Source organism: Oncorhynchus tshawytscha, linkage group LG01, assembly GCF_018296145.1.
Source record: "Oncorhynchus tshawytscha isolate Ot180627B linkage group LG01, Otsh_v2.0, whole genome shotgun sequence".
Lineage (NCBI taxonomy): Eukaryota > Metazoa > Chordata > Actinopteri > Salmoniformes > Salmonidae > Oncorhynchus > Oncorhynchus tshawytscha.
Genome location: NC_056429.1, coordinates 37,023,959 through 37,036,950, shown reverse-complemented (window position 1 = coordinate 37,036,950; position 12,992 = coordinate 37,023,959). Strand labels below are relative to the sequence as shown.

Below are 12,992 nucleotides of genomic sequence, written 5' to 3'. Positions count from 1 at the left end.
TAAACAAATCATGTTCACTTATATTCCAATTTTTTGTAGAACATTTGAAATCTTGGTGGTGTACAGTTTTTTCTTTTCTTTTTAGCATTTTTTCTTGCAATTCAAACATGTTCTCCATGGAGCTGAGATCCATGTTTACATTTTAAAGCAAATTTCCTGCAATTCTACACATTTTACCATAGAGCTGAGACAACATTTTGCAGTTAAGGCTAATTTCATGCAACTCTATGCATTTTGCCATGGCTAAATCTGTGTTCTTACGCACAAACATAACAAAATCAATACTGCTAAATTCATTGCTTTTGGAATTTAATACTCCCTAGCTTTTATTTTGGTGATTCTTAGTTCTCAAAGACTAAATAAATATATAGGTCTATTATCTTTCATACATAGTTTATATCTGGTTTCAGGTGTTGAAGTTTTTCCATGCCGAAAATGTATTTAAAACAATATTATTCTATTTTTTTTACATGCTTAGTCGGCCTGCCCAAGGATTACAATGGCAGAAAAATCTCTGCCAAAGGCATCCAATTCAATATGATTCAGATATCCAATAATTTTCTTCAGCATATAAAATCACATTTTAATGTGCACATTTAGTTAAATGACATTCTAAAATGCTATAGTATTTATTTTTTCACTTAAACAATGCTGATTAAAACTCGTTAGCTTGGGTGTTTTAAATGCATTCGGTTAAACGAAACAAAAAAGTAATTTCATCTAATCTAGATTCATAAAAATGTGTTTTCCACTTCATAAAGTCATGAAAACCCATTCAATTTGATCGACCGCAACAAACAGTCCGTGTAATGTAAGCAGAGCCTGACCATCGCTGACTGGTCCAGAGAGTTCTGTGGTAGACTGTAGGCTAGTAAGGCTCTGGCCTGGCTCTGGGTAAATTAGTTACGGAGTCCAACTGCGGACGGGTCATAACGGCCTTGAACTCTACTGTACACAGTCTAACACACTCTCTCTCACACACACACACACACAAATATCAGTGCCAGTGAAAACATTCACATCACAAACAGAATAATTGAATGCATCAAAAACAACCGCACCAATGAATTCACACACTGGCTCATTTTGAGATTACCATTACAGGAAAGTGGGAGACAAAACATTCTAGGAAGTGATTGGACTGTTGGAAGTCAAATCTAAATAACAGTGTGTGTGTGTGTTAGTGCTGTGATGGTCATGGAATTTCAGGTGTCATGGTTGGCGTGTCATATGTGCACAGTTATCAGCACAACCCTAGCGGATATGGGCCTAACTGTCTTGCTCTTGCTGTTGAATAATTCATTAATTGTCAGACACACAGACACCCAACCTTCTTTTTTAACAGACATTTATTTAACATAAATCAATAAAAATCTGCATTGTGTTATAGAAAGTCTACACAAACTTTGTCTACCAAAGTGCCATAGGCTAGAGCTTATACGATAAATTACCACTAACAACAGCAACATAAATAGGTAAGAGCAAATATTAACAGTATATCTATAGGGCCATAATAAAACAAAAATAATTTAATAAATATAGAATAAAATGTTTTTCTATTTTATAGCAAACGGCGACAGCTTGTAAAATGCAAACTATGCATATTGACTTTGTCCGGCTTGAGGCACAAGCGGACAGGGTTAACAAATGCATCCCCACAGTGCTGAACATTAGCTCTGATGCGGTGTTCCTTGTCTCAAATACACAGGCATCTGCGTGCCAGCTTCGACATCAATGGATAGCGAGTCTGGTTGTCTCACCACCAGGTCAGGGGATTATTTGTTGGGTCAGGCTGTTCCTGCAGGTAGTTAGTAGGTTCGGTGTCTGCACGGACTCTGAGGGGAACAGGGGCAGTGTTTTGAACCCTTCGCTTCTGGAGGAGATCCCCTAAATTCCTTTTCTTGGCAGACGGTGGCGCACTCACACCATCATTCGAGTCATCATCTCCCTCAGTTGCAATAGCAGCAATTGCACCGACAACCCGGCTCCGGCGCCCCCTGCTTCCACAATCTCTTTGAAGAGTGCATCTCTCATCTCGTTCAAATCATCCCCTTTGCATCTTGGGTCGAGGAGGGAAGACAAGGATAAAAGCCATTTTATTTCCGGTAGGCTGTACTTATCCTCAAGAACATCTTCTGGACATCTCCCTATTGAGGCTTTGTGTCAGGCCGGTGTCGTTGGAGAGGCCGGCATGAGCAGATCTCCCCCCCAGTAACTGGAACACAGGCTCCACTGATGAGACAGGACGTAACTCTCAACCGAGAGGACATCAGTGAAGTGGCTGGTGCACCAATGGCTGGTGCTTCCTCCAAAACCCGCTCTACCATTTTTGGTTAGGTCCCCACCTAGTTAAACAATGCCTTGGAAGAAAACATTTGATTGGCAGGATAAAACAAACAAACGTCAATATGCATAGTTTGCAATTTACAAGCTGCCGCCGTTTGCTATAAATGACAACCCCCCCCAACATTGAATGATTCAATGTTGCATTACTATAAGCCAATAGTAATTTCACAATGAAATTAGCTTATGTTTTGAGAAAAAAATGTATTCAGTGCACCTGAATAACATAATTCTACGTGAACAATAATTTAATATAGCATAGCTCTGGGATTGGCAAATTTTCTGGGGTGGGGGACACAAAATCTGAATTCACAAGGGGCCACAGATGCTCGTGCGTCTGCGTACTCACATGGCAACCCCCCCCCCATCATATTGCGAATAAAACATTTTAGCAGCCCCCTTCCTGACAGCGAAGAGACATTTAAAAAATATGTAGTTTAAAGCAGTTTAATTCTACTCGTTTTGCCATTGGACGGAGAGGAAAATTTGCTGGTTGCAGATTTTAATATAATATATGAGTGACACTGACTAAAAATATCAACAGGGGCACCAGGCTGGGTTAATTGAGTGGCTATCAGTGGCTCCTGAGTGGCGCAGCGGTCTAAGGCACTGCATCTCAGTGCCTGAGGCGTCACTAGACACCCGGGTTCCAATCTGGTTCGAATCCAGGCTGTATCACAACCGACCGTGATTGGGAGTCCCATAGAGCGGCGCACAATTGCCCCAGGTTGTCCGGGTTTGGCCGGTGTAGGCCGTCATTGTAAATAAAAAATTGTTCTTAACTGACTTGCCTAGTTAAATAAAGGTTCAATTAAAAATGATATATAAAAAATTAAATCAGTGACTGACGTAAGAGAAAAATGGCTCATTCATGACCATATTTCCAAATTGCACCTTGTGTAATTCTAATATTCTAACTTGGAACAGTAAGTTCAGACCCAGACTGAGTAAAACATTTAAAAAAATAATAAACAATTAAGTCACTCAAATATATATAAATCACTGAAATAGATAAGTCACTCAAAAATACAGATATATATATATATATAAATTCACTCAAAATATACAGTATATATAAGTCACTCAGGTTTATCTCACTGGTCATCCCCAAAGCCAACACCTTCTTTAGCCATCTTTCCTTCCAGTTCTCTGCTGCCAATGACTGGAATGAATTGCAAAAATCGACTTGTATCTCCATCACTAACTTAAAACATCAGCTATTTGAGCAACTAACCGATCGCTGCAGCTGTACACAGCCCATCTGAAAATAGCCCAACCAATCTTTCCCGACCTCATTTCCATATCGTTTTTATTTACTATTTTGCACACCAGTATGTCCACTTGCACATCATCATCTGCACATCTATCACTCGTGTTAATTTACTAAATTGTAATTACTTCGCTACTATGGCCTATTTATTGCCTTACCTCCTCACGCCATTTGCACACACTGTACATAGACATTTTTTATTTTGTGATATTGACTGTACGTTTGTTTATTCCATGTGAACTCTGTGATGTTGTTTGTGTCGCACTGCTTTGCTTTATCTTGGCCAGGTCGCAGTTGTAAATGAGAACTTGTTCTCAACTGGCCTACCTGGTTAAATAAAGGTGAAAAAATAATATATAGATATATATACACACACACAAAATGTAAGGTCGTAAGTTTACAAAAACTTAGGTTGGAATCATTAAAACTCGTTTTTCAACCAGTCCACACATTTCTTGTTAACAAACTATAGTTTTGGCAAGTCGGTTAGGACATCTACTTTGTGCATGACACAAGTCATTCTCCCAACAATTGTTTAGACAGTTTATTTCACTTATCACAATTCCAGTGGGTCAGAAGTTTACATATGCTAACTTGAATGTGCCTTTAAGCAGCTTGGAAAATTCCAGAAAATGTCATGGCTTTAGAAGCCTCTGATTGACTCATATAATGTCAATTAGCCTATTGGAGGTATACCTGTGGATATATTTCAAGGCCTACCTTCAAACTCAGTGCCTCTTTGCTTGACATCATGGGAAAATCAAAAGAAATCAGCCAAGACCTCAGCAAAACATTTGTAGACCTCCACAAGTCAGGTTCATCCTTGGGAGCAACTTCCAAATGTCTTAAGGTACCACGTTCATCTGTACAAACAATAGTACGCAAGTCGAAACACCATGGGACCACGCAGCCATCATAACGCTCAGAAACGCGTTATGATAGAGATATATATAGATATATATTGATTTATTTATTTTGTGTGTTTTCCTAGGGCCTTCAAAAATGGGACCCGCCAGTTGCCCATCCCTGGCATATCTTATTCTTCAAACATCGAATAGGCTAATTTCTCACCAGAATGAGGCTGTGATTTGGGAGGTTCAGCGCCGTCTCAGCCTTCAGTAGGGCCCTCTTTTTTTTTGCCAGATCTGCAAAAAAGTGCCCACCAGGGTTCCACATAGGCCTAGAGCCCTGCCTGTGTGTGCGCTTTTGCTGTTCACACCTTTGGTGACGATGAGATGGAGATTGTGGCCAAAGCAATTTAGCCAGAGCCAGTTTAGTTGCCTCACTGCAGCCACAATGTTGTCCCGTTGTCTGTGGTGATACAACAGTTTATTTTCATCAAGGGCCCAGTCTAGCCATCCCGAACGCAGGGCTTTGGCCTGGTTGTTGGCTGTGTGGGATTCCGGCATGTAGGTTGTTTCTTATCAGTGGGTTTCACTGTCAGGCACATGTAAAGACTCATATTTAAAATTTGACCAATGTTCCCTCTAAGCTGCGCGCAGTAGCCCGAGACTGCCATGCAGCGTACCTGTTAGTTAACACTATCAATGTTACCCTTTGTGGCAATTGTGATTGAATCAACGCAATATTAGCCACTTTCAATGCAACATACAGAAACAAAAACAAACTATGCAAGAGATTTTGTTGTAGGCAGAACGCATCGGAGTAGGATTCTATTGCACAAGACTCAACACAGACTGGTGTGGCATAACCAATCAGAGCTGCAGTAGGCTTATATTCAAATAGATCATTGCCATATATGGATATGCGCCATTTCCTTTGAACTGGACTGTGTTTACAGCTGTGGTCGTGAGTAGATGCGCTTGTTTTGAGATCAAAGCAAGAGCTGCATGTAGCCACGTGGGCACATTTTGTTCATGTTCTTTGCTATTTAGTGAGTTATTAGCCCAGTTATAGATCATTTGTAGTCAGCAATAGGGGATTGATTGCTTCCTACAAGAGCACAAAACATGTACATTTCCTTGAAATTGCTTTGAAAAGCGAGTCAGGTAAAGAGGGTTTTTATTTTTGTCTTAAAGGGGCAGTGTTGTATTTTGAGACATTTATTGGGGTCTGCAAACATGTTAGTCCAAGTCATCTGGTTCTCCATCGTCGTTAAATTTGAAACCAAAATGTACCCAAAGATGGGATGTTAATTTTTGTTTTTGCTACGACAGCCAAAACATTTTCACCTCACTCCTCCGATCTACTGGAGCAATATTAAGGCCAGAGGTGAAGTGCAGTGGACACACCCACCCTAACTATAGTTCCACCTGGTCCTCACTTCTCACCCCACCCCCTCCATTCTTCAATGAAATGACCTTCAAAGATTTTCTCCTATCTGCACCTAGCCCCTGCGTATATAGCGGATTTGATGATTGTGGCACATCAAAAGATAGTTGGAAAAAGGAGGAAACATATACAACTTGATAGACACACTAAGTGTCTGTGCAAGTTTGTGCTTTCATGTATACATGTGTGTGTCGTACCAACGAGGTCAGCGGGACCCGTGCCCAGGTTCTCTCCTCGGATGGTGACCTTGGTCCATGAGGTGCCCTCGTTGGGCGAGATGCCCGTGACCAGCGGGGGCTGGCGGACACGAGACATGGTAGGTCACTCTGAACGTCACGCGTGTGCAGGAACACAGGAAGAATCAGTCAGCAACCTGTGAACATGCCAAGGGGCAGTGGGAGGAGAGGACAATAATGGCTATTAACACAGAGATGAGGAGAGAGAGACAGTTGTAATGTACAGTTACAATGCATTATTACTTTTTCATGTCTTTATAAATGTATTATTATAAGACATTTAATACATCTAAAAAAAAAAGGGTTCTAAAGAGTTTAAGTAGGAAGGCTACAACTTCTACACACACAGGAGGACATGAAGGTGCTGGTAGGAGCTCCGAGTCTGAGACCAGACAGAGGGAGAAAAAAGGGGGAGGAAAGGAAGAATGTAAACCTCGGAGAGAAGAATAAATAAACGTGTTCGCCCTCATCGATTCCACATAACCTACTCAATGTGTGTATGAGACTGTATAGCTAGGCCTAGCCTAATACCTAGAGGAGGTACGTGTAATGTGTATGTAATAAATGGGGGAGAACATAGACAGTAAAACACCAATCACCTGCGTAGATGATATGCCAACGTGGAAGAGAAATGACACAGGCCAGATACAATTCTGGAAGAAATGTGCAACTATAAGCCTATCAAAAAGGAGGAAAACAGGATAGATGTGTTATGAATGGATGTGAGAGTATCTAAAAAAAAAGCCAGTATGAGGGGTTTTCACATTTTTCGCTAACACGTGTGGCAATAAATTGCTGCCAGGTCCGGTTGAAAACCTAACTGCTTTGCAAACACTAAATCCAAAACACGTTCCCCACAAACAAGGCAGGAATTCACACGGAACAGAGCAGACAAGCAACCAGGGGTGACGCAGCAGATTTGTGGCAACATCATCTCAGAGCATACGTGTAAGCTTGTTGAACAATTCTTTCTATACACTTTATACACGTTTAGTTAAGAGCTTGTTGCGTAAAGAGATGGGGGTCTGTTCACTCAAATAAAGAATAGGAATATTTGTCACATGCTTCGTAAAAAACAATAGTGAAATGCTTACGTGTACTTTTCCAACAATGCAGAGTTGAAGATGAAAAACAAATACGGAAAAAATGTATATAAATAGTGACAAGGAATAAATACACAGTGAATACGAATAACAATAATGAGTAAGAATAACATGGCTGTATACAGGAAGTACCAGTACCAAGTCGATGTGCAGGGGTACGAGGTAATTGAAGTGCCTTCAGAAAGTTAATGTAGTGGATCACATATCTGTGTCCCCATGTTAAAGCTTTTTGGGTACAAAAAAAATAGATTTATGCTAAGTAGCCAATCCTTCGGAGCAGTTAATTGATTATTGACTGACGAGGTTGAGGTTAGGGAGGGAGCGAAGACAGAGCAATACTCTAAAACCCCTCTGAAAAGCAGTGTCCTTCCTTGACTTATTCCACATGTTGCTGTTTTAAAGCCTGAATTTTTTCTCTCACCCATCTATACACGTTACCCCATAATGCATTGTTTCCCAAACTCGGTCTTCGGGGCCCCAAGAGGTGCACATTTACGTTTTTGCCCTAACACTACACAGCTAATTCAAATGATCAAACCCTGATGATTAGTTGATCATTTGAATCATCGGTGTAGTGATAGGGCATTAAAAAAAACTTTTAAAAAAACATGCACCCCTTGTGGTCCAGAGGACAGAGTTTGGAAACCCTGCCATAACGACTAAGTGCAAACACATTTTTAGAAATTGTAGCAAATTTATTGAAAAGGAAGTACAGAAATATCTAATTTATTGTACAGTACATAAGTACTCACACCCCTGAGTCAATACACGCTAGAATCACCTTTGGCAGCTGCGAGTCTTTCTGGTTAAGTCTCTAAGAGCTTTGCACACCTGGATTGTAAAAAAAAAAAATTATTCAAGCTCTGTCAACCCAGTCAACTACGGCCCCATCAATGTAGTCCACAATCATCTCCTTTGTCTTGCTGACATTGAAGGAGATGCTGTTGCCCTGGTCCACACTGCCAGGTCTCTGACCTTGCTATAGGCTGCCTCATCGTAGTCCGTGATCAGACCTACCACCGTAGGTCGTCAGTGTCGTCAGCAAACTTGATTAGGGTGTTGGGAGTCATGCGCGGCCACGCAGTCATGGGTGAACACTGAGTCCAGGAGGGGACTAGGCACACACCCTTGACTCAAAGGGGATGTAACTTAAGTAGCATAAACCCCGCTGTCTTGTGCTTGTCAGAGGAAATCTAGGAGCAGGGGCATCTGACATGGAGAAGATAAGAGGTTAACAAGCCTTAAACAAGCCCCTCATCTGTCATTCATCTAGCCCATATGTTTAGGGTGGGAGTCAGAGTGGAGGGGGAATGTGTGTCTTCTTCTGCATAACATGTCTACGACTGTTGTGTTACCTCAACAGGAGTGATTCTATCCCTGTCTTGGGAATACATGCGAAGACACACACACACGCGAGGCTGGGCAGAAGGACAGCTCTGCTCGGTTGCGTGCGAGGGGCCGAGCTGGCGCTGTGTGGTCTGTGTGTATGCGAGAGAGCATGTGGAGGGATCTGTGCTGCGGAGAGGTCTGGGTAGTGTGTGTATGTATATATATATATGTATATATGTATGTGTGTGTGTGTGTGTGTGTGTATATACATATGTGTGGTCTGGGTGTGTGGTCTCTGGCTCGGGCCTGGGGAGAGCCTGTTGACGGCTGGGATGAGAAAAGAGCTGCTGTGTTTACTTTACTCTGGGGGCCATGCATGGACATGGGAACACAGCCCAAACCCCTCCGCTCTGTAATACACACACACCCGTCACTGGAAGTAAGGGGTCTAAGTCCGAACCATGAAAAACGTCCCCAGACCATTATTCCTCCTCCACCAAACTTTACATACGGCACTTTGTATTGGGGCAGGAAGTGTTCTCCTGGCATCTGCCAAATCCAGATTTGTCCGTCGGACTGCCAGATGGTGAAGCGCGATTCATCACTCCACAGAGAACGTGTTTCCACTGCTTCAGAGTCCAATGGCGGCGAGATTTACACCACACCAGCAGACGCTTGGCATTGCACATGGTGATCTTAGGCTTGTGTGCTGCAGCTCGGCCATGGAAACCCATTTCCTGAAGCTACAGACAAACAGTTCTTGTGCTGACGTTGCTTCCAGAGGCAGTTCGGAACTCGGTAGCGAGTGTTGCAAACGAGAATAGACGACTTCTACATGCTACGGGCTTCAGCACTGGGCAGTCCCGTTCTGTGAGCTTGTATGGCCTACCATTTCGCGGCTGAGACATTGTTGCTCCTAGACGTTTCCACTTCACAATAGCAGCACTTACAGTTGACCGGTGCAGCTCTAGCAGGGAAGAAATTTGACGAACTGACTTGCTGGAAAGGTGACATCCTATGATGACGCCAACCTGAAAGTCACTGAGCTCTTCAGTAAGGCCTTTCTACTGCCAATGCTTGTCGATTGAAATTGCATGGCTGTGTGCTCGATTTTATACACCTGTCAGCAACGAGTGTGGCTGAAATAGCTGAATCCACTAATTTGAAGGGGTGACATACTTTTGTATATATATATATATATATATATCATTTGAATTTACATGACTGTTTATTTATTTGACAAAAATGCTCTAGGGGGCATTACAGGACCCTATTTTGACTTGTGGCAGCATCCTACAATGAGAATCACCTAGAAGCTAAGGTAGGCTTCCCAAGTACACAGCACAGTTTTAACAGTTCACTTAAAGTCATATACAGTACCAGTCAAATGTTTGGACACACCTACTCATGCAACAGTTTCTTTATTTTTTACTATTTTCGACATCAAAACTATGAAATAACACAGTGTTACTATGGAATAACATAGTAACCAAAAGTGTTAAACAAATCAAAATATATTTTATATTTGAGATTTTTCAAAGTAGCCACAGTTTTCCTTTATAACCAGCTTTGCACACTTGACATTCTCTCAACCAGATTCACGAGGTAGTCACCTGGAATGCATTTAAATTAACAGGTGTGCCTTGTTAAAAGTTCATTTGTGGAATTTATTTCCTTCTTAACGCGTTTGAGCCAATCAGTTGTTTTGTGACAAGGTAGGGGTGGTATACAGAAGATGGCCCTATTTAGTAAGACACCAAGTCCATATTTTGGCAAGAACAGCTCAAATAAGCAAAGAGAAACGACAGTCCATCATTACCTTAAGACATGAAGGTCAGTCAACGCGTAACATTAAGAAAATTGAAAGTTTCTTTAAGTGCAGTCGCAAAAACCATCAAGAGCTATGATGAAACTGGCTCTCATGAGGACCGCCACAGGAAAGGAAGACCCAGAGTTACATCTGCTGCAGAGGATACGTTCATTAGAGTTAACGGATTGCAGCCCAAATAAATGCTTCAAAAACGTCAAGTAACAGACACATCTCAACATCAACTGCTCAGAAGAGACCGCATGAATCAGGCCTTCATGGTCGAATTGCTGCAAATAAACTACTACTAAAAGGACACCGATAAGAAGAAGAGGCTTGCTTGGACCTAGACACACGAGCAATGGACATTAGACCAGTGGAAATATGTCAGTCAGTCTAATAAATCCAAATTTGAGATTTTTGGTTTCAAACGCCGAGTCTTTGTGAGACGCAGAGTAGGTGAACGGATGATCTCCGCATGTGTGGTTCCCACCGTGAAGCATGGAGGTGGTGTTGTGATGGTGTGGGGGTGCTTTGCTGGTGACACAGTCTGTGATTTATTTAGAATTCAAGGCACACTTAACCAGCATGGCTACCACAGTGTTCTGCAGTGATACACCATCCCATCTGGTTTGTGCTTAGTGGGACTATCAATTGTTTTTCCAACAGAACAATGACCCAACACACCTCCAGGCTGTGTAAGGGCTATTCGAGTGCTGCATCAGATCACCTGGCCTCCACAATCACCCGACCTAAACCCAATTGAGTTGGTTTGGGATGAGTTGGACCGCAGGGTGATGGAAAAGCAGCCAACAAGTGCTCAGCATGTGGGAACTCCTTCAAGACTGTTGAAAAAGCATTCCAGGTGACGCTGGTTGAGAGAATGCTAAGAGTGTGCAAAGCGGTCATCAAGGCAATGGGTTGAAGAATATAAAATATATTTTGATTTGTTTAACATTTTTTGGGTTACTACATGATTCTATATGTGTTATTTCAAAGTGTTGATGTCTTCACTATTATTCTACAATGTAGACAATGGTAAAAATAAAGAAAACCCTTAAATGAGTAGGTGTGTCCAAACTTTTGACTGGTACTGTAAATGGCACTCTTGGTCAGTTTCTTCTGATCATTCTTGTTGTTAAATCCTGTGTTGTTTATCAAACATCTGCCTACTCATTGGCCACATGACTAGTGCTTAAGCATTCTCTCCCTCCCTTTCTCCCTCGCTTCCTCCCTTCCTGCTTACGTTCTAATTGGGCTAAAATGGCAGGTTTATTTTACTTGGAGAGGGACTTATAAACAAAGTGACTGCCCCTCCTCTATTTGGTAACTCTGTCACCCCAGAGCCTAGGACTGAGCAATAGAACCAGAGCTAACAAGCTCAGGGAGAAAGGAGCTCTCTGGCTAGGCAAGACTGTAGCCTTGCGTTCCAAATGGCACCCTATTCCTAATATATTTTGACCAGAGCCCTATAGTTGTGCACTAGCCTATAGGGAGTTGGGTGCCATTTTAAACACAGCTGTAGAATGGGCTGAATATGAGGAATGGCTTGCTTCATAGGAAGTATACTGTATATTTATACTATAACAGATGAAAATCATATAAGCCTAGGCCCTAGGACATTTACTACAGCACACTTTAAACAATATATACCCCACACTCACAATGCCAGGACACTGTTCTGTTTCAGAAAGAGGCATATGGAAGCTACACAGATAGCACAATGTTCTGAGAACCATATGTTTCTTTATTGGAATTTCAGCATAACATTTCCTACAGGTTTCCTCAAGGTTCTATTTAAAGTAATGTTCTCAAATTGTTCTGAGAACGTTAAGAAACAACATTCTTCTGTGGGAATATCTATTTAAAGTCATGTTTTTAGAACATTAAGAAAACTTTCCATAAAAACCACAAGAAAAAAAAATTGTAACGTTCAAAGGACATTCGAAGAATGTTATTTAAAAAAACATACATTCCATTCTCAGCGTCAACAAAACTCTATCTTCCATCTTTAAGTGTGTTCAGGTGTGTTGGCCGCACCCACTAATTTGCCACACTTGATCTTAATGATTGCTTGATTCCATTCTCAAAATGTTAATAACGCCTCCCTGGAAAACTTTCAAGGAATCCCAGTAAAACGTTCTCGGAACCTCCCTGCAACCAAAAAAATGTAGGCTTCCAGAACAGGCAAATTTTAATTTCCGTTGTCATAACGTTCAAAGAACATTCAGTTTTACCGGTCAGGAAACTTATGGCTTCATTCCCAGAACCAAAGGAACACCAAAAACGTATGTTCCCACAACTTCCAAGGCAGTGTGACTGATAATCAGTCTGTCATATTAGCCCCCCTCTGAGAGCCTGCAGGGTGCAGTGTGGGTTTTAGGGGTTTGGCTGATTTTCCCCTGCTGTTTAGGCTAATGCACTGGATAGAGGGGGGGGGTATTCACACGAAAAGAGGGTGACTGTACTTACTGCTCCCAAATGTAGCCCTAAAGTTGTTTATTTAGGTCATCTGTTCCTAAACTTTCGGACTTACAACTTCCAGCATGAGTCCCCCCTCCTGCTACAGAAGGAATGAGTCACTGTGAGAAGGACCTGTGGCGTAGAGGGCG

The 12,992-nt window shown here is 41.8% G+C and overlaps 1 protein-coding gene across 8 annotated transcripts in view; it reads right to left on the bottom strand.

Moving 5' to 3' along the window:
• LOC112250131 (exocyst complex component 2) overlaps positions 1-12,992 on the bottom strand; it is a 90,253-nt gene that overhangs the window by 67,191 nt on the left and 10,070 nt on the right. For 7 of the 8 annotated variants that reach the window (XM_024420040.2, XM_024420005.2, XM_024420057.2 and 4 more), the window contains one exon: positions 6,103-6,278. In XM_024420040.2, the coding sequence (XP_024275808.1) occupies positions 6,103-6,220 (118 nt within the window). In that variant the 5' untranslated portion in view covers positions 6,221-6,278. Of the gene's footprint in view, positions 1-6,102; positions 6,279-6,740; positions 6,820-12,992 lie in introns of all 8 variants that reach the window. The other variant, XM_024420033.1, reaches the window with a different exon arrangement.